Source organism: Budorcas taxicolor, chromosome 3 (assembly GCF_023091745.1).
Source record: "Budorcas taxicolor isolate Tak-1 chromosome 3, Takin1.1, whole genome shotgun sequence".
Taxonomy (NCBI): domain Eukaryota; kingdom Metazoa; phylum Chordata; class Mammalia; order Artiodactyla; family Bovidae; genus Budorcas; species Budorcas taxicolor.
This window is the reverse complement of record NC_068912.1, coordinates 57,887,425-57,910,369: the sequence shown is the minus strand read 5'-3', so window position 1 is coordinate 57,910,369 and position 22,945 is coordinate 57,887,425. Positions and strand designations below refer to the sequence as shown.

Below are 22,945 nucleotides of genomic sequence, written 5' to 3'. Positions count from 1 at the left end.
CCTGGGTCAGGAAGATCCGCTGGAGAAGGGATAGGCTACCACTCCAGTAATTCCTGGGCTTCCCTGGGGGCTCAGCTGGTAAAGAATCTGCCCACAGTATGGGAGACCTGAGTTCAGTCCCTGGACTGGGAAGATCACTGGAGAAGGGAAAGGCTACCCACTCCAGTATTCTGGTCTGGAGAATTCCATGGACTGTCACAAAGAGTGGAACACGACTGAGTGGCTTTCACTTTCACTTTTATAGAGCTTATTCTATGGAGGATGACATAATTTTAAAAAAATAAGTGAAATACATGGTATACTAGGTAGTGGCAAACTTGAAGAGCATCAAATTAATCAGGACAGGAGATATAAACTCTTGTGGCAGTTTCTTTAAAATTTTGGTAAGACTAACAAAAAAGACCCCAATGAGAAGGTGGCAATAGAGTAAAGACTTTTTAAAAGGGAAACGTTATATGGATACTTGGGTGAAGAGCATTCTAAGCAGAGGCAAAGAGCAGTATAAAGGCCCTGAGGCAAGAATGTAGCTGGAGAGCATAAGAGAGGAGATCAGTAAGAAGATGAGGGATGAAAAGGGAATATGGGAGAGGAAGCCAGGTCACAAGGGCCTGGAGATTATAGTAAGGGCTTTGGTTTTAACTAAGCAAGACAGGAAGCCTTAGCAAGCTTTGAGAAGTGCCAGGATCTGTGTCTTCACAGGATCACTCTGATGTCAGAGCAGAAGCAGGGAGTCCAAAGAGGAGTCATCTGCAATAATCCATGTGAGAGATGACAGCGGCATAAGCAGGATGGTAACAGAGGAGGTGGGCTTCCCTCGTGGCTGGTTCAGTGGTAAAGAATCCACCTCCCAATGCAGGAGATGCACGTTTGATCCCTGAGTTGGGAATATTCCCTGGAGAAGAAAATAGCAACCCACTCCAGTATTCTTGCATGGGAAATTCCTTGAACAGAGGAGACTGGTGGGCTATGTTCCACTGGGTTGCAAAAGAGTCTACATGACTTAGTGCCTAAAACAACATCAGAGGAGGCTGTGGAAAGTGGTAAGATTCTGTATATAGTTTGAAAGTAGAGCTTCCAGGAATTGTGGGCAGGTCATGTGCAGAATGTGAGGGAAAGAGTCAAGACTGAATTCAAGAAAGAGTTCATTCATTTTTAATCTGTGTAAAGGACAAATGAAACGAGGTAGACTGTGGGAGAACAAGTTTGAAGGGTAAATTAAAGGCTCAGTTTTGGACATTTCCATTTGATAGTTTTCTTAGACCTCTGGGGAGGGATCTTGTGGTAGTTAATACAAGTACGGAGCTAAGGGGTAGAAGGTTCTGATCTAAATGTATAATTTTGGAAATCACTAGCATTTGATGGCATTTAAATCCATAAGAATGGACCAGTTCATCCAGGCAGTAAGTGTATAAAGAAAAGAGACATCTACAAATCAATCCAAAGGGCATCCTAAAATTTAGAAGAGATGCGTGGTCATGAGGGAGATAAGGAGTATGGAATATTAGAATCAATGACCTGAAATTTCTATTGGGACTGTTGGATTGGGCCACAAGAGAGAATGCAACAGAAAAAAAGGAGGTGATGGTTGGGGAATGAAAAGTTTAAAATTAAAAATTAAGAGGTTTCTGTAACTGGAATGATAAGGTCAAGGGTTTGTCCATAGCGGTAAGTAGCTGAAGGATATAAGAGGATGAGATCCTTGGAGGAGAGAAAGTCAATATCCTGGAGTAATCTATAGGACGTGGTTTCTAATATCAAATAACTGATGTCTGATTACACAAGATTTGATTAAGGAGATCATTATATCTCAACCAATGATGAACATCATACATTATGATCTTCTCAAGAAAAAAATGAGGGGTATTTCCTGCAAGACTAATAATGACTTAAAATATATGTGTTGTACACACCTTAATTATTTTATGATACTGTAAACTTTCATCATGTATCCCCAAATTCTTAAAAAATTCATTTTTAGAACATGAAAACAAGTAATTCATATATTACCACACAATACTATCTGAAAAAATAGTTGGCCAGGAAATATCTTATTTGCCTTCCATAAATTTACTAACAAACTCAGAAAATAGAAATTTCCAAAGTATTACTAAATAGTTAATGTATTTAGGTTTGTATGACATTTTGAGAAACTTGATAAATAACTTGCACAAATTACTAAGACCATGAGACTGGATGAATTGAAGGAATAAGTAAATATATAGTAGGTGTAATATCATTTAAAATATCCCTGGGAATTTTCAGTTGTAGGGCTTCCCTGGTAGCTCAGTTGGTAAAGAATACTGCAATGTAGGAGACTGGGGCTCAATCCCTGGGTTAGGAAGATCCCTGGAGAAGAAAACAGCAACCCACTCCAATATTCTTGGCGGGGAAATCCCATGGACAGAGGAGCCTGATGGGCTCTAGTCCAAGGTGTCACAAATATGTAGTAGGCACGATATAATTTAAAATATCCTTGGAAAATTTTAGTTACAATACTATTTTATTTGAGGGGGTTGTATGGCTATAGACCATGGAGACCACTTCATAAACCACTATAGTTTGTTTTAATCTTTGCCCTTTGCTATAAACAAACTTTGGTGTTATTAAAAAACACAAAACCAGTGTTTTAAGAGAAGCGTTCTTTGAAAATTATTTATGTGGTACCTACTCTTGGCCCCAGTTCTCCAAAGGATCCAGTTGGTCCTTCTTCTCCCTTAAAGAAAGATCAGAACATGTCATGACCTCATGAGATGAGTATTTAAAAATGTAAACCCTTATTCCATCTATTCTGAAGTCTGAAGCTCTTTCTGAAATGTAATAAAAATAATTCTGTGATTTTCTTATATTTTAGAACTATGTCACCCCATAACATTTAAACTTTTTGTCTGACAACCCCATATCACATTAAGAAGGATATGTACTTTTGGATTATTTTTAAATTGGTAGATGATATAAGATAAACATAGAAAATTGAGAGTAGATAAGAGTGAAAGCGATTAGGGCATTAGAAAAATCAGCATTAGGAATCACTGAGATTGTGAAATGAGGACAGACTTGACTTTCTTGGACTCTATATCTCTGATATAATTAGATGGATTTCAGTACAAATTGTTTTATTAAAAAATTATTGGTACAGAATCTGCTTGCTCTTGGCACATTCTGATTCTTAATTATTCAACAAATGTTTTTGAGTCTCAGTTCTTTCTTAAGCCTTAGAGATAAAGATATATCACATCCTATACAAATGGAGCTCAATGTTTAGAATTTCTTTATATTTAACTTGCAGATCCAACATTTTTGAGATCAAATCAGCTACAATGTCATAAAATATAAAATTTTGTGCATTCGTCTAAGGATTAATTATTGTATGGGTAGACAAAACAGAAACATAAAACAAATAATTTTTATGCTTGATTCTCTAAGAAAATTAAAATAATAAATGTATTGATTCTATTTAACATATTTACTAAACATACTGATTTTTTTATCTTAAACAGTTCATATTTACCACATCTGAACACTTACAGACCTCCTAAATCATATATCATATTTATTTAAAAACATTTTACTCAGTCCATAATTCAATTAAAAATAGTTTATGGGTTGGAAATATAAAATAGATGTAAATGTAAATTCTGGTCCATATGAGGGAGGTTATGGGCGCAGATTCTTCAGCCATTTTGTAGAGACCACTTCATAAATCATTTAGTGAATTCAGAACATTAAATGATTTTAAATTCCATCCCATAACTGCCAATACAAAACGGTAACTTGAAATCCTCAATGGTAAAAAATTGTCCATCTAATGCAGTTTTCTTGGAGCCAAAACTAAAGTCCCATAAAAAATAAAATAGAAAAATCTGAATTTAAAGAATTGCTGACTGGATATTTATTTTCTCCATACCTGAGTTCCTTTGAGACCAGGAGGTCCAGAAGGCCCTCTGTTTCCAATGAATCCCTGTAAAAGTAATACAAGGACACAAAGTAACATTTTTAGCTCTGTTAATACTTTTTCATTAGGCATTAGCCTCAGATGTGCAATAATATTTGATACCAATCATTTCTCATTGGGAAATTATCAAAACGATTTAGAGGACAGATAAGCAAAAAACTGCATGTCATCCAAAAACTTGGAAAACATCTGATAAACTTATTTTTAAACAATATGTTAATATTCATATAATCTGCTCAGTATGTCAACTCTTCAACTGGACCATTTTTCATAAAATGTACTAGAATTAAAGCAATAGGCCTAATTGTTAATCTGATACTAGTACAGTAAATACTGATGGATAATAGAGTGTCCACAAAGTCTGAAAACAGATGGAGAAGATATGTAGTGTTTTAACATCTGTTTAGAGACTAGCAAAGTCTGGAGCACATTATTTATATGAAATGTTCTTCAACTTACTTCCTTTCTTGATACAAGCTAGTAAAAAAGGAACAATTTACAGAAGAAAGTAACTATCTGAACACAGTCATCAATTTGAAGATTTTTTTTTTAATTTTAAGATTAAAATACATCTTTTATTCATCTAAATGCATGCTATTAAAAGCCAAATGCTCTTTGAATAGCAATTCATCCAGTAACTAAAACAAAAATCTTCCTATTTTGGCAAATATTATATATCTCTTATTTAACATGGCAACATTTTTCTTGTTTTGTTCTGTACCTCTAACTAGGCAATAAGCCAGAGCTTTAAGTAACTCTTTTTTAAAAGCTACATTTTGTATTATTGCTTTTAGTAAGCTTATAACCATTAAAGGTTTAATCTTATTTTTAGCTGTAACAATAACTATGCCAAATAGTAGATCTACCTACATGACTGGTTTTTGGTTTGGAATGGAGCAGAGTGATAGACTGCATGAGAATCTTTCCTTCATGATATATCCTGGTTTATAATTGCTGTGTTCTAAACACAATCAACAAATGAAAAACTGTTCAAGCTTAAAAGTCTGCAATATATTATCACAGGCTTATTTTGTACATAAGCACTATTTAAGAAACTGCATGAGTTTAGGCAATAACCTAGCTGTTTTGCTCAGCTTTCTTATTTTTAATAGGAAGAGACGGATTATTGAAATGAACGTATACTGTTCTATATATTCATCTTTTTTTCAGGCAAAAGCATCCCAATTTTGCTTAATGAAGCAGTCTTTCCTCATGTAGTTTGAGGGGAGGTGTCTGTACCCTTGACTAAATTTAAGGATGGATATGTGACAAGGACCTAAATCAGCCTAATCCACATGCCTAGAAACAGTGGTTGGTTCAGTAATGAGTCAGAAACCCAAGTTAGTCCAACTAAAGAAATTTTTGGCTTACAGTGGAACAACTGGGAAGACAGAATAGCATTAAGGATGATGTAAACCTAAACAGAAGGAAACCAAGAAGGGGAGAGAATCTGAGAATGAAATCAGTGAATAAATGAAGTGATTGGGTTTTAGGATATCTTTGGGGGTCTGGGTATAGCTGTGTTTGAATTCCTAAATTTCTCATATACAATCATATTTTAGTTGAGTTTTCATTGTTTACAATCAAAAAATCCTGACTGATACTGTGACTTCTAACTCTTAGTATCTAAAATGGTCTTCTAGAACTCTAAGGTTTTAATGTTCAGACTAAAGGTCAGAATGTTGTGATATTTAAATTCCATCACAGGATAGCTAATGTTTAGTTATTTATTCATATGTTCATTTTTTCAACAGACATTTTATTAATTTTCTACTATGTGTAAGGTCCAATAAAAAGCACAATAGTAGTCCTGAACTATACAAATATGAATAATATAGAGTCTTTATTCTCAACAAATTAATAATTTACTATGGGAGAAGGCAATTTAAAATAAAAACTAGAGTAAGAGTTGTAATGGAATAGAAGTAATAGCAAAGTGGAAAAGGAGACTTAGATGAAGGAGAAAAAACTTTTCTGGGAGGATCATGAATTTTTTAGGATGTGCAAATAACTTTGTATTGAATTACGATTGGTTAATAAAAACATGTATCTAAAAATAAGTTCATACCAAAAACTTACCGACAAGTGTGCAGTCTCAAAAGGCACTGATGAAGATACATTTTACATTGGAGAATATATTAAAAAAAACTTAGCTCCAAACCCAGAAGAGGGGCTAAGTGATCCAAGAGAACTCGATTTTGCTATTCTCTCACTGCAGCTATTTAGCCTGTGAAAGTGGCACCCCTGATGAAAACCCCCCAAAAAACCCTTTCAGGGAGGCAAATAAGCCCAGGTTCCTTTTTCCTTCCTCTTCCAAGATTAATTTACAATCTTAAAGGAATAACAGTTGAATTAAAGGGGAACAATTAGTTACAGGCTGTTTATAGGAAACACCTCTAAAACATAAAAATGAGGAAAATTAAATTTAAAAAAATAGGAGGATTTATGCAAAGCAATTTACCAGCCACAAAATAGCTGAAGTAGGTGGCTCAGATGGTAAAGAATCTGCCTGCAATGCAAGAGATGGGGGTTCATCCCTGGGTTGGGAAGATCCCCTGGAAAAGGAAATGGTAACCCATCATAGTATTCTTGCTGAAGAATTCCTTGGACAGAGGTGCCTGGTGGGCTACAGTCCATGGGGTCACAAAGAGTCAGACGTAGCTGAATGACTAACACTTTGAACTCTAGAGCTAACAGATTTTAGGGTAAAACAGATTATTAACATTAAGAGGGTCATTTGATAATGATCAAAGCCTATGTTCATTAGAAAGAGAAAAACCAGAAAATTTTTATGCATTGAGGAACACAACTTCTAAATATAGACAATAAAACTGATAAAGATGAATTGAGGAATCCACTACTAGGGAAATTTTAACAGGTCTCTTCCAGAAATTAAGTTACTGAAGTATGCATGTAGTTTGGTTTCCTTTATATTGATTTCTAAAACAAGCAAAATAAATATTATGAGTATAAACATAGATGGTGACAGGGAGAGAACAAAGCCTCACCCATCAGTAGACAATCGGATTAAAGATTTACTGAGCATGCCCTGCCCACCAGAGGAAGACCCAGTTTTCCTCACAGCCAGTCTCTCCAATCAGAAAGCTTGTATAAGCCTCTTATTCTCATTCATCAGAGGGCAGACAGAAGAAGCAAAAACTATAATCCCACAGTCTCCAGAATGAAAACCACAATCACAGAAAGCTAACCAATAACCATGTGATAATCACACGGATCACAGCCTTGTATAACTCAATGAAGGTACGAGGCATGCCGTGCAGAGCCACCCAAGACACATGGGTCATGGTGAAAAGTTCTGACAAAATATGGTCTACTGGAGGAAGGAATGGCAAAGTACTTCAGCATTCTTGCCTGGAGAACCCCGCAAACAGCATGAAAAGGAAAAAAGATATAACACTGGAAGATGAGACCCTCACCCATTTCCCGCCCTCCCCCTCAGGTGGATAGGTGTCCAATAGGCTACTAGGGAAGACAGGAGAAATAGTTCCAGAAAGAATGAAGAGGCTGAGCCAAAGTGTAAATAACACTAAGATGTGGATGTGTCTGGTAGTGAAAGTAAAGTCCCATTCTGTAAAGAACAGTATCACATAGGAACCTGGAATGTTAGATCTATGAATCAAGGTAAATTGGATAAGGTCAAACAGGAGATGGCAAAAGTGAACAACATCTTAGGAATCTGTCAACTAAAATGGACAGGAATGGGCAAATTTAATTCAGATGACCATTATATCTACTACCGTGGGCAAGAATCCCTAGAAGAAATTGAATAGCCCTCATGGTCAATAAAACAAAGTTCATAATGCAGGACTTGGGTGCAACCTTAAAAACAACAGAATGATCTCGTTTCACTTCCAAGGCAAATCATGTAACATCACAGTAATCTAAGACTATGCCCTAACCACTAATGCCGAAGAAGCTGAACGGTTCTATGAAGACCTACCAGATCTTCTAGAACTAACACCAAAAAAAGATGTCCTTTTCATTATAGGGGACTAGAATGAAAAAGTAGGAAGTCAAGAGATACCAGGAGTGACAAGCAAGTTTGGCTTTGGAGTGCAAAATGAAGCAGGGCAAAGGCTCACAGAGTTTTGCCAAGAGAATACACCGGTCATAGCAAACACTCTCTTCCAATAATAAAAGAGGCAACTCCACATATGGACATCACCAGATGGTCAACACCAAAATCAGATTGACTATATTCTTGGCATTCAAAGATGGAGAAGCTCTATTCATTCACCAAAAGCAAGACCTGGAGCTGACTGTGACTGTGCTCAGATCATCAGCTCCTCATTGCAAAATTAAAGCTTAAATTGAAGAAAGAAGGGAAAATCACTAGGCCATTCAGGTACTGCTGTTGTTGTTGCTTAGTCACCAAGTCATATGCAACTCTCTGCAACCACATGGACTGCAGGACACCAGGCCTCCCCATCCCCTTAACATCTCCCAGAGGTTGTCCAAGTTCCTGTCCACTGAATCAGTCATACCATCCACCCATCTCATCCTCTGTAGCCCTCTTCTCCTTCTGCCTTCAATATTTCCCAGCATCAGGGGCTTTTCCAATAAGTCAGCTCTTTCCATCAGCTGGCCAAAGTATTAGAGCTTCAGCTTCAGCATCAGTCCTTCCAATGAGTATTCAGGGTTGATTTCCTTTAGAATTGTCTGGTTTGATCTCCTTGCTGTCCAAGGGACTCTCAAGAGTCTTTTCTAGCACCACAGTACAAAAGCATCAATTCTTTGGTGTTCTGTCTCCTTTATGGTCCAACTCTCATAACCATACATGACTACATGCCCACATTTGGGTATGACCTAAATCAAATCCCTTATATAGTGGAGGTGACAAATAGATTAAAGGGATTAGATCTGGTAGATGTAGTGCCTTGAAGAACAATGGACAGAGATTTGTAACATTTCGGTACACAGATAGTGGTGACCAAAACCATCCTCAAGAAAAAGTAATGGAAGAATGCAAAGTAGCCATCTGAGGAGGCCTTACAGATAGGTGAGAAAAGAGGAGAAGCAAAACAAGAAAGGAAGAATATACCCAACTGAATGTAGAGTCAGAGAATAGCAAGAAGAGATAAAAAAATCTTAAGTGAATAATGCAAAGAAATAGAGGAAAACATTACAATGGGAAAGACTAGCAATCTCTTCATGAAAATAGCATATTTTCATGTAAAGATGGGCACAATAAAGGACAGAATCAACAAAGACCTAACAGAAGCAGAAGAGATTAAGAAGAAGTGGCAAGAATACAGAGAGAACTACATGAAAAAGGTGTTAATGACCCAGATAACCATGATGCTGTGCCTAGAACCAGACATCCTGGAGTATGCACTCAAGTGGGCCTTAGGAGGCAAAGGTAGTGAACAAAGCTAGTGGAGGTGATGGAATTCCTGCTGAACTATTTCAAATGCTAAAAGATGATGCTGTGAAAGTGCTGCACTCAATATGCCAACAATTTTGGAAAGGGCAGCAGTATCCATAGGACTGGAAAAGGTCAGTTTTCATTCCAACCCCAAAGAAAGTCAACGCCAAAGAATATTCAAACTACCACACAATTGCACTCATCTCACATGCTAGCAAAGTAATGCTCAAAATTCTCCAAGCCAGGCTTCAATAGTATGTGAACTAAGAACTTGCAAATGTACAAACTGAATTTTTAAAAAGCAGAGGAATCAGAGATCAAATTGCCGACATAAGTTGGATCATAGAAAAAGCAAGGGAATTCCAAAAAATTATCTACTTCTGCATCACTGACTATGTGACAAATAAAAAGGATCACAAGAGACTAATACCAGTAACAAACTGGATAACCTAGAAGAAACAGGTAAAATTCCTAGAAATACACAACCTACCAAAACTGAATCATAAAGAAAGAGAACATCTTAACATAACTATAACTAGCAAGGAGACTGAATCATTAATCCAAAACCTCCCAGGAAATAAAAAACCTAGGATGGTTTCCCTGGAGAAGTCTACCACACATTTAAAAAAGAATTAATGTAAATCCTTCTGAAACTCTTCCAGAAAAGTTGAAGAGGGAATATTTTCAAAGTCATTTTATGAGGCCAGCGTTACCCTGATACCAAATCAAATAAAGATACTACTAGAACATAAAATTAGTGGCCAATATCTTTAATGAAAATAGATGTGAAAGTCCTTGAAAAAAACTAGCAATTGTGGGGTAGTCCAAGATGGCACCTCCTTCCATGGACATACCAAATCTACAACTACCTATAGAACAATTACCACTGAAAAAGAACTAGCTACACAGCACCCCCACCCCCCAACAACAAAGGATAAAAAAAGCCTCACTGAGATAAGTAGGAGAGGTAGACATATGGTTTCATCAAAAATTTCACCTCCAATAAGCAGCCCCCTTAAGGGAGAGATCTCATGGTTTGGGGCTACTCCCTGAGATACAAGGAGTTTATACCAAACCTCAATAGCTGCACTAAAAAAATAAAGGTCCCCAAAATCTGGCTTTCAAAACTCAATGGGGCTTAATCCAAGGGAACTGGGGGCTGTGGAATCTGATATACTCCTTTTGAAGGACTCATGCATGGTCTCACACTTTCTGGGACTCACTGCAAAAGCAGTGGTTAGAGAAGTGCATGGGCCACGTGTGAAGGAGACTGATTTACTAATCTTAAAGTGACTGCTAGTGAGGCAGGTATGAGTTGGGACTTTGGGACCAAGGTGCTGATGAGCACCATTTTCGAAATTTCCCTACACCTTTTTATAACACAAGTGGGTACACACAGACACAGCTTCCCTAAAGCACAGTATTGTAATTTTTTTTTTTAAAAAAGCACATTAAAAGTATCATACACAAAGATCAGGTGGGATTTATTCCAGGGATATAAGAATAATTCAACATTTCTGCATGAAATCAATCAAGGTCATAAACTACATTAACAAAATGAAACATAAAACTCACATGCTCATCTCAATAGATGTAAAAAAGCATTTGACAAAATTAAAATCCACTTATGATTAAAAAAAAGAAACAAGTGAGTATAGAGAGAATGTACCTCAACATAAAAATCCATATATGACAAATATACAGCTACCTTCATAAGCAACAGTGAAAAGCTGAAAGATGTTTTTTCTAAGATTAGAAACAATTAAAGATGCCCATTTCTACCACTTCTAATCAACATAGAATTGAAAGTCTGAGCCACAGCAATTAGCCAAAAAATAGAAATAAATAAAAGGCATCCAATTAGAAATGAAAAAGTAAAACTGTCACTATTTGCAGATAATAGGGCTGCCCTGGTGGCTCAGATGGTAAAGAATCTGCCTGCAATGCAGGAAACCTGGGTTCAATCCCTGAGTTGGGAAGATCCCCTGGAGGAGGGCATGGCAACACTCCTGTATCCTTGTCTGGAGAATTTCCATGGACAGATGAGCCTGTTGGGCTACAGTCCATGGGGTTTCAAAGAGTCAGACATGACTGAGTGACTAAGCACAGCATGATTATCATATATATAAATTCAAAAAGACTCCACCAAAAAAGTTAGAATTAATAGATGAATTCAGTAGAGTTGCAGGATGCAAAAATCAATACACAGATATCTGCTGCAATTCTATACATTACAAACCAAAAAACAGATATCTGCTGCAATTCTATATAAACCAAAAAAACAGTGAAATGAACAAAACAATCCCATTTACAATTGCACCCAAAAAGAATAAAACACATAGGAATAAATTTAATCAGCAAGGTCAAAGACCTATCCACTGAAAATACACTGATGAAAGAAATTTAAAAGGACAAAAATAAATGGAAAGAGAGTCCACTACAAAACATTACTGACAGAAATTTAAGAAGACACAAACAATGAAAGGACTTTCCATACTCATGGATTGGAAGGCTTAAAATTTTGAAAGTGTCCATATCATCCAACCAACAGATTCAAAGCAATCCTAGTGGAATTTTATGTAGGTAGAAAAAAAATTCTATAATTCATATGGAACTAAAAAGGGCTGTGACTATCTACAACAACTCTGAGGGACAGTAACAAAGCTGAAGGCCTTACATTTCTTGATTTTAAAACATATTGCCCAACTAAAATAATCCAAACAGTTTAATACGAGCAAAAAACAGAGATACAGATCAATGGCAAGTATTCTTGTCTGGAAAACCACATGAACAGTAGCTTTCATCCAGAAAGAATGAAGAGACAGAGCCAAAGTAAAACCAACACCCAGTTGTGGATGTGACTGGTGATGGAAGTAAAGTCCGATGCTGTAAGAACAATAGTACATAGGAACCTGGAATGTTAGGTCCATGAATCACAGTAAACTGGAAGTGGTCAAACAGGAGATGGCAAGAGTGAACATTTTAGGAATCAGGGAACTAAAATGGACTGGAATGGGTGAATTTAATTCAGATGACCATTATATCTACTAATTGGGCACAAATCCCTTAGAAGATATGGAGTAGCCCTCATGGTCAACAAAAGAAAGTTCATAATGCAGGACTTGGGTACAATCTCAAAAATGACAGAATGACCTTGGTTCACTTCCAAGGCAAATCATTCAACATCACAGTAATCTAAGACTATGCCCCAACCACCAATGCTGAAGAAGCTGAAGTTGAATGGTTCTATGAAGACCTACAAAACTTTCTAGAACTAACACCCAAAAGAGATGTCCTTTTCCTTACAGGGGACTGGAATGCAAAAGTAAGAAGTCAAGAGATATCTGAAGTAACAAGCAAGTTTGGCTTTAGAGTACAAAATGAAGCAGGGTAAAGGCTAATAAAGTTTTGCCAAGAGAACTCACTGGTCATAGCAAACACTCTCTTCCAACAATACAAGAGAAGACTCTATACATGGATGTCATCAGATGGTGAATACTGAAATCAGATTGATTATATTCTTTTCAGTCAAAGATGGAGAAGCTCTACACTGTCAGCAAAAACAAGACTGGGAGCTGACTGTGGCTCAGATCATGAACTCCTTATTGCCAAATATAGACTTAAATTGAAGAAAGTAGGAAAACCCACTAGACCATGCAGGTAAGACCTAAATTAAATCCCTTACGATTATGCAGTGGAAGTGACAAACAGATTCAAGGGATTAGATCTGATAGACAGAATGCCTGAAGAAGTATGGAAGGAGATTTATGACATTGTATAGGAGGAAGTGATCAAGACCATCTGCAAGAAAAAGAAATGGAAAAAGGCAAAATGGTTGTCTGAGGAGGTCTTACAAACAGCTACAAAAAGAAAAGAAGCAAAAGTCAAAGGAGAAAAGATATACCCATTTGAATGCAGAGTTCGAAAGAATAGCAAGGAGAGATAACAAGGCCTTCCTCAGTGATCAATGCAAAGAAATAGAAGAAAATAACAGAATGGGAAACGGTAGAGATCTCTTCAAGAAAATCAGAGATACCAAGGGACTATTTCATGCAAAGATGGGCTCAATAAAGGACAGAAATGGTATAGACCTACCACAAGCAGAAGATATTAAGAGGTGGCAAGAATACACAAAAGAACTATACAAAAAAGATCTTCATGACCCAGATAACCACGATGGTGTGATCACTCACCTAGAACCAGACATCCTGAAATGTGAATTCAAGTGGGCCTTAGGAACGATTACTACGAACAAAGCCATTGGAGGTGATGGAATTCCAGTTGAGCAATTTTAAATCCTAAAAGGTGATGCTGTAAAAGTGCTGCACTCAACATGCCAGCAAATTTGGACAGCTCAGCAGTGGCCACAGGACTGGAAAGGGTCCAACCCCAAAGAAAGGCAATGCCAAAGAATGTTCAAACTACTGCACAATTGCATTCTTCTCACAGGCTAGCAAAGTAATGCTCAATTTCTCCAAAACAGGCTTCATCAGTACATGAACTGTGAACTTCCAGATGTTCAAGCTGAATTTAGAAAAGGCAGACGAAACAGAGATCAAATTGCCAAAGCCCACTGGATCATCAGAAAAGCATCTACTTCTGCTTTATTGACTATGCCAACGCCTTTGACTGTGTGGATCACAACAAACTGGAAAATTCTGAAGGAGGTGGGAATACCAGACCACCTTACCTGTCTCCTGAGACATCTGTATGTAGGTCAAGAAGCAATAGTTAGAACAGGACATGGAACAACAGACTGGTTCCAAATAGGGAAAGGAATATATCAAGGCTGTATACTGTCATCCAGCTTATTTAACGTATATGCAGAGTACATTATGCAAAATGCCAGGCTGGATGAAGCACAAGCTAGAATCAGTATTGCTGGGAGAAATATCAACCTCAGATATGCAGATGACACCACCCTTATGGAAGAAAGCGAAGAACTAAAGAGCCTCTTGATCAAAGTGAAAGAGGAGAGTGAAAAAGTTGTCGTAAGACTCAACATTCAAAAAATGAAGATCATGGCATCTGGTCCCATCATTTCATGGCAAGTAGATGGGGAAACAACAGAAACAGTGACAGACTCTTTTTGTGCTGTAAAATCACTGCAGATGGCAACTCCAGTCATGAAATTAAAACACACTTGTTCCTTGGAAGAACATCTATGATAAACCTAGTGAAAGTGAAGTCGCTCAGTCGTATCCCGACTCTTTGCGAGCCCATGGACTGTAGCCCACCAGGCTCCTCAGTCCATGGAAATTTTCCAGGCAAGAGTGCTAGAGTGGGTTGCCATTTCCTTCTCCAGGGGATCTTCCTGACCCAGGGATCAAACCCGGGTCTCCCACATTGCAGGCAGATGCTTTACCGACTGAGCCACCAGGGAAGCCCATAATAAACCTAGATAGCATTTAAAAAGCAGAGACATTACTCTGCCAACTAAGGTCTATCTAGTCAAAATTATGGTTTTTTCAGTAGTAATGTATGGATGTAAGAGCTGGACCATAAAGAAAGCTGAGCACCGAAGAATTGATGTTTCTGAATTGTGGTTTTGGAGAAGACTCTTGAGAGTCCCTTGGATTGCAAGGGGATCAAACCAGTGAATCCTAAAGGAAATTAGTTCTGAATATTCATTGGAAGGACTGATGCTGTAGCTCAAATTCCAATACTTTGGCCACCTGATATGAAGAACTGACTCATTGGAAAAGACCCTGAATCTAGGAAGGATTAAAGGCAGGAGAAGGGGATGATAAAGGATGAGATGGTTGGATGGCATCACTGACTCGACAGACATGAGTTTGAGCAAGCCCCAGAAATTGGTGATGGACAGGGAAGCCTGGTGTGCTGCAGTCCAGCTGATGCCCATAAGTGGAACAATGTTAATGTTCATTGATGTATGAGTGGATAGATAAAATATGGATTTTTAAACTATTGTATAAGGGACTATTTTCGTGCAGCTTTCAAAAAGAGTGAAATTCTGACATAGGCCATAATATGGATGAACCCTGAAGAAATTATGCTAAGTGAAATATGCCAGTCCCAGAAAGACAAACATTGCATAAATCTAATTATATGAAGTATCTAAAGTGGATTCTTTATTGTCTGAGCCCCAGGGATGCCCATTTAGACTAATAGAAGCAGAAAGAATGATGGTTGTAGGGATTGTGGGAGGTGGAAATTGGAGTTGCTATTAAATGGGTACAAAGTTTCAGTGGTGCAAGGTGAAAACATTCTAGAGATCTGCTGCGCAAAAATATGCATACAGTTAATACTGTACTACATACTTAAAAATCCCTGTCCATCACCAACTCCCGGTCCTTGCTCAGACTCATGTCCATCGAGTCGGTGATGCCATCCAACTATGTCATCCTCCGTTGTGCCCTTCTCCTTCCACCTTCAATCTTTCCCAGCATCAGGGTTTTTTCCAATGAGTCAGCTCTTTGCATTAGGTGGCCAAAGTATTGGGGCTTCAGCTTCAGCATCAGTCATTCCAATAAATATTCAGGACTGATTTCCTTTAGGATGGACTGGTTGGATCTCCTTGCTGTCCAAGGCACTCTCAAGAGTCTTCTCCAACACCATAGTTCAAAAGCATCAGTTCTTCAGTTCTCAGCTTTCTTTTTGGTCCAACTCTCACATCTCTACATGAGTACTGGAAAAACTATAGCTTTGACTATATGACTTTGGCACAATATAATGTCTCTGCTTTTTAATACGGTGTCTAGATTTGTCATAGATTTTATTTTTAGTTTTCATCTTCAGTTCAGTTCAGTTGCTCAGTCATGTCTGACTCTGTGCAACCCCATGAATCGCAGCACGCCAGGCCTCCCTGTCCATCACCATCTCCCGGAGTTCACTCAGACTCACGTCCATCGAGTCCATGATGCCATCCAGCCATCTCATCCTCGGTTGTCCCCTTCTCCTCCTGCCCCCAATCCCTCCCAGCATCAGAGTCTTTTCCAATGAGTCAACTCTTCACATGAGGTGGCCAAAGTACTGGAGCTTCAGCTTTAGCATCATTCCTTCCAAAGAAATCCCAGGGCTGATCTCCTTCAGAATGGACTGGTTGGATCTCCTTGCTGTCCAAGGGACTCTCCAGAGTCTTCAACACCACAGTTCAAACACATCAATTCTTCAGCACTCAGCCTTCTTCACAGTCCAACTCTCACATCCATACATGACCACAGGAAACACCATAGCCTTGACTAGCTGGACCTTAGTCAGCAAAGTAATGTCTCTGCTTTTGAATATACTATCTAGGTTGGTCATAACTTTTCTTCCAAGGAGTAAGAGTCTTTTAATTTCATGGCTGCAGTCATCATCTGCAGTGATTTTAGAGCCCCCAAAAATAAAGTCTGATACTGTTTCTACTGTTTCCCCATCTATTTCCCATGAAGTGATGGGACCAGATGCTATGAACTTCGTTTTCTGAATGTTGAGCTTTAAGCCAACTTTTTCGCTCCCCTCTTTAACTTTCATCAAGAGGCTTTTTAGCTCCTCTGCACTTTCTGCCATCTTATTTTCAAGTAATTGCTTAACAAAGTCCATTGCCTATTGTACAAACTCAATAAATACTTCTCAGCTGACTAAATGCTGCCTGGAAAATCAAATGGTTAAGATAGGAAGTCCATGTACAAAATCTTGACTTTGGAATGTGCCTATTCAGGGTGGGGTTGCTGTGATCTCAGAGAACTTTTTAGGAATGCAAGTTAGCTCACCTATATACAGGTAAGCATATAACATACTTTAATAATTCAGTGTAAAAAATTATTTCCATATATTCTGTAACATAACCTCACAAATAGGACTTTTCTAAAAACTTAACAGGGATATTATACAACAGACAAGAACAGCCTGTTGTTAGCACCTTTAATTCCATAGCCAAAGCAACAACACAAACCATTATGGCAACAAATAAGTCATTCCTCTCTTTACTGAAGAACAGAGAATATTTACTGGGTACTCACTTTCTGCAGTAAGCAGCAAGGGATGTGGTTTTGCTAACGTTATGGAATGCATGAAAGCAGTTGCCAAATTGGGAAGCTCTCAAGAAGGCTTGCTGAAGTATGTTTTGTAACTATATACACACATAACATACACACACAATCCCACAATGGATGGAACCATAATTAACACAAGTTTCCAATGTTAGTTTGAGGTTTTTATTCAACTGGCAGAAAATGAGGAGAAAATAAAAGGCTTCTTTTAGAGCTGTGCCAAATTGCTCTGGAAGGAACACATTTTGTTTGCAAATAGGATAACCACGTATTTCAAATAGAGTGCACATAGTTTTCTTGATGACTAATTTATATAGCCTAAACAGAACTAATTTACACTGTCCTCACTTTCCAAATAAGATATATATATGAAAATAAAAAGTTTTAAGATGTTTCCATGACATAATGTATACAACCTAAGAAACACATCATGTGAATAGGGTCAATATGTATGGCTCTATTTTTCCAATTTTAGAATTTCTGGAACAATTTCAAGGCAAAAAGGAAAGATGAAACAACGAGACAAAAACAGACCCTTCCCAACCTAGAAAACATAAAATCATACTCCTCTTCTTTTAAAATTTTCTGGTTCTCTTGATTAAATCATCTAAGATATTAAAATTCAGTGATGTGAAGAAAAACAGTTTCATAATGTTGGTGCTAATGAGGCCACAAGTCATATTATTGAAAAAAATTAGATAAAGTTATCCAAAAAGTAATTACTACTCACTGGAAATTCAACCATTAATATTCATTAAAATGTCTTGCCTTCAGGTCTGTGTCACACTTTTAAATATTGTAATTTTAAAACTGAAGAAAGTAACGAGAAGGAAGTTAAAGATTAGTATTATAATAGTATTCAGGACGTCAACTGGCTTTCTTCAGTTCTGACATTTTTCTTAATGAAAATTTAAGAGAAACACAATTTACAAACTGAAGAGGATTTACAAAGTTATCCTGTGTTCTTCACCTAGTATGATATGCATAATTTAAAACATTAAATTAAGGAGTTGAGGGCAAGATGGAGTGGGAATTAAGAGGTACAAACTACTATGTATAAAAAAATAAAAAGTGCTACATTAAAAGGATCATACACCATGATCAACTTAGATTTATCCCAGGGGTGCAAGGATTTTTCAATATGTGCAAATCAATCAGTATGATACACCACATCAACAAATTGCAGCACCATATGACCATCTCAATAGATGCAGAAAAAGCCTTTGACAAAATTCAACATCCATTTATGATTTTAAAAAAACCTCTCTAGAAAGTGGGCATAAAGAGACCATCCCTCAACATAATAAAGGCCACATATGACAAAACTGCAGATAAATCATACTCAGCTGTGAAAAGCTGAAAGCATTTCCTCTAAAATCAGGAACAAGACAAGGATTTCCACACTTACCACTTTTAACCAACTTAGTTTTGGAAGTACTAGCCATAGCCATTACTGAAGGAAAAAAATGAAGGTAATCTAAATTAGAAAAGAAGAAGTAAAATGGTCATTGTTTGTGGATGACGTAATACTACACAGAAAATCCTAAAGATACTACCAGAAAACTACTAGAGCTCATCAATGAATTTGGCAAAGTTGCAGTATACAAAAATAATACACAGAAATCTCGTGTATTTCTATACCCTAACAATGAAGAATCAGAAAGAAAAATTAATAAAACAACCCCACTTACCACTGCAACAAAAAGGATAAAATACCTAGGAATAAACCCATATAAGGAGGCAAAAGACCTGTACTCCAAAAACTGTAAGATGCTGATGAAAGTGAAGATGACACAAACAGATGGAAAAAATATAAATGTTTTTGGACTGGAAGAATCAACATTGTCAAAATGACTATACTATCAAGGCAATCTACAGATTCAGTGCAATCCCTATTAAATTACCAATGGCATTTTTCACAGAACTAGAACAAAAATCTTAAAATCTGTAGGGAGACACAGAACCCCCTGAATAGTCAAAGCAGTCTTGAGAAAGAAAAACAGAGCTGGAAGAATCACATTCCCTGACTTCAGACCATACAATACAGCTACAGTCACTAGAACAGAAACATCCATTGACAGAACAGGGTAGAAAGTCCAGAAATAAACCCACACACCTATGGTCATCTAATCTACAACAAAGGAGGCAAGAATATACAATGGAGAAAAGACAGTATCTTCAATAAGTGGTATTGGAAAAGTAGGACAGCTATGCGTAAAAAAAATGAAATTAGAACATTCTTTGCCACCATGCAAAAAATAAACTCAAAATGGATTAAAGACCTAAATGTAAGACTGGATACTATAAAACTCTTAGAACATAGGGAGAGTATTCTTTGACATAAATTTCAGTAGCATATTTATTTGTCTCCTAGAGTAATGTAAATAAAAACAAAAATAAACAAGTGAGACCTAATTAAATTCAAAAACTTTTACACAAGCAAAGGAAACCATAAATAAAACCAAACCCACAGAATGTGAGAAAATATTTGCAAAAAAAGAGACCAACAAGTGATTAACCGCTAAAATTTACAAACAACACATGCAGCTCAATTAAAAAAAAAAAAACTAAATCAAAAGATGGACAGAAGATTTAAACAGACACTTGACCAAATGAGACATACAGATGGCCAAGACACATGAAAATATATTCAATATTGTTAATTATTAGAGAAATGCAAATGAAAACTACAATGAGACAATACCTCCCACTAGTCAGAAGGACCATCGAGTCCACTCAGACTCACGTCCATTGAGTCTGCAAACAATGCTGGATAAGGTGTGTAGAAAAGGGAATCCTTCTACAGAGTTTGGTAATGTAAATTGTTCCAGCCACTGTGGAGAACAGTATGACAGTTCCCAAAGAAATTAAAAATAGAGCTACTACATGATCCAGCAATCCCACTCCTGGGTACGTATCTGGAGAAAATTATAATTCAAAAAGACATATGTGCCCCAATGTTCACTGCAGCATACAATAGCCAGGACACGTTTTCAGGGAGGAGGGGACATGGGTATACTTATGGCTGATTCATGTTAATGTTTGGTAGAAATCAACACAATACTGTAAAGCAATTATCCTTCAACCAAAAATAAATAAATTTTTAAAAAATAGCAAGGACATGGAAGCAACCTAAATGTCCATGGAACGAAAGTCACTCAGTTGTGTCCACCTCTGCGATCCCATGGACTCCATGGAATTCTCCAGGCCAGAATACTGGAGTAAATAGCCTTTCCTGTCTCCAGGGGAATCTTACCAACCCAGTGATCAAACCCAGGTCTGCTTCATTGAGGGCAGATTCTTTACCAGCTGAGCCACAAGGGAAGCCCAAGAAAACTGGAGTGAATAGCCTACCCCTTCTCCAGCAGATCTTCCCGACCCAGGAATTGAACCAGGGTCTCCTGCATTGCACATGGATTCTTTACCAACTGAGCTATCAGGGAAGTCCAGATAATATAGGAGAGGTGGTATGTATATACAGTGGAATATGACTCAGCCACTGAAAAGAATGAGATAATCCAATTTGCAGCAACATGGATGGACGTGGAGACTATCATACTAAATGAAGTAAGTCAGAGAAAGACAAATATCATATGATATCAGTTATATGTGGAATCTAATAAAATGATACAAATGCACTTATTTACAAAACAGAAACAGAGTCACAAATTTAGAGAATGAACTTATGGTTACCAGAGGGGAAAGGTGTGGTGGAAGCATAGATTGTGAGTTTGGGACAGACAAGTATGCACTGCTATATTTAAAATATAAGAGCCTCTTGCTGAAAGTGAAAGAGGAAAGTGAAAAAGCTGACTTAAAACTCAACATTCAAAAAACTAAGATCATGGCATTTGGTCCCATCACTTCATGGCAATTGATGGGGAAACAACGGAAACAGTGACAGACTATTTTCCTGGGCTCCAAAATCACTGCAGATGGTGACTGCAGCCATGAAATTAAAAGAAACTTGCTCCCTAGAAGAAAAGCTATGACCAGCCTAGACAGCATATTAAAAATTAGAGACATTACTTTGCTGACAAATGTCTGTCTAGTCAAAGCTATGGTTTTCCCAGAAGCCACATATGGATGTATAAGTTGGACCATAAAGAAAGCTGAGTGCCGAAGAATTGATGCTTTTGAACTGTGGTGTTGGAGAAGACGCTTGAGAGTCCCTTGGACTGCAAGGAGATCAAACCAGTCAATCCTAAAGGAGATCAGACCTGAATATTCTTTGGAAGGACTGATGCTGAAGCTCCAATACTTTGGCCACCTGATGCAAAGATCTGACTCATTGGAAAAGACCCTGAATTTGGGAAAGATTGAAGATAGGAGGAGAAGGGGACAACAGAGGGTGAGATGGTTGGATGGCAACACCAAGTCAATGGACATGAGTTTGAGCAAGCTGGGAAGCCTGGTGTGCTGCAGTCCATGGGGTCACAAAGATTCGGACACGACTGAGTGACTGGACTGAACTACAGTAGTCCTGGTGAAGAATAAATAGGACCTAAACTAAAACATTAGCAATGAAAATGGCTTCAAGGGCAAAGTGGGGGAATTTGAGTCACAGTAGAGATCAGGATAAAGGTGATAATTGATGGCATGAAGTCATTCAGGAGCCAGGAGAGGGTTTGACACAAAACGTGTATGAAACTTGAATACTGAGGAAGGGGAGGAATACCTCTTCTATGGAGACAGAAAGGGAGGAGGAAATACGGTTGTGTATATATGGAGGGAGTTGACAGGTGGCCAGTAGTGTTGCCAGATAACACACGGCATGTCCAGTTAATTTGAACTTCACATAAACAGTGAATAACTTTTAAATACAATATGTTTCAAATACTGTACCTTCATCTTCTCACAAGTTTCCTTTTCTTGAATGCCATACATCTCTTATATGTAATGCCATGCATGCATACTTGTCTGCAAATTCCTATTCATTCATCATGTCAGCTCAAGTGCTACCTTCTCTACAAAGTGCAATCTGAGTCCCCTAACCCTGTACTCACACAGTATCACATATTATATGCTATTTACATGGTTATAATAAAGGATTTCCTACTTATACTCCTCTAGATTATAAGTTTCTTGAAAACAGGGAGAAGGACTTTTCACTTTTGTAGCCCTTGTCTAGCACAATGGATGTCATGTAAGAGGCAGTCAGTAAATATTTGTTGATTGAATGAATGTTTTATTACACTTCAGATCTTCATAACATCTTTTCCAGCTTTTTCTAGCTCATCTCTTTGCTTTCATTTTCTCTCCTGTTAAATCATTCTCCATGGCGACATAAGAGGTATCTTTATAAAACATAAATCACCTACAGTGCTTTGCTCCTTAAAAATTGTTGATTACTTCATGATACCCATGGAAGAAGGAGAGACTCTTCAACCTGGTCTTAAATCTTTCCCACAATTTAATCCCCAAACTAAGTGGTTAAGAGCTCTGACTTTGAAATCATGTCTGGATTAGAATCCTGTCTTAGTCACTTGAAAAGTTATGTGACTGTGAGGGAATAAGTTAACTATCTATAAAATAGGGGTAATATCTACCTCATAAAACTGCTGTGAAGATTAAAGGAGGTGTCTCCGAAACATTTACTATAGAACTCTAGGA

General features: G+C 37.5%; 1 protein-coding gene across 1 annotated transcript in view; it reads right to left on the bottom strand.

Moving 5' to 3' along the window:
* COL24A1 (collagen type XXIV alpha 1 chain) overlaps positions 1-22,945 on the bottom strand; it is a 363,647-nt gene that overhangs the window by 199,345 nt on the left and 141,357 nt on the right. The window contains exons 22-23 of the mRNA XM_052638047.1: positions 3,905-3,958; positions 2,669-2,713 (exon numbers count right to left, since the gene is read on the bottom strand). Of these exons, the coding sequence (XP_052494007.1) occupies positions 2,669-2,713; positions 3,905-3,958 (99 nt within the window). The remainder of the gene's footprint in view (positions 1-2,668; positions 2,714-3,904; positions 3,959-22,945) is intronic.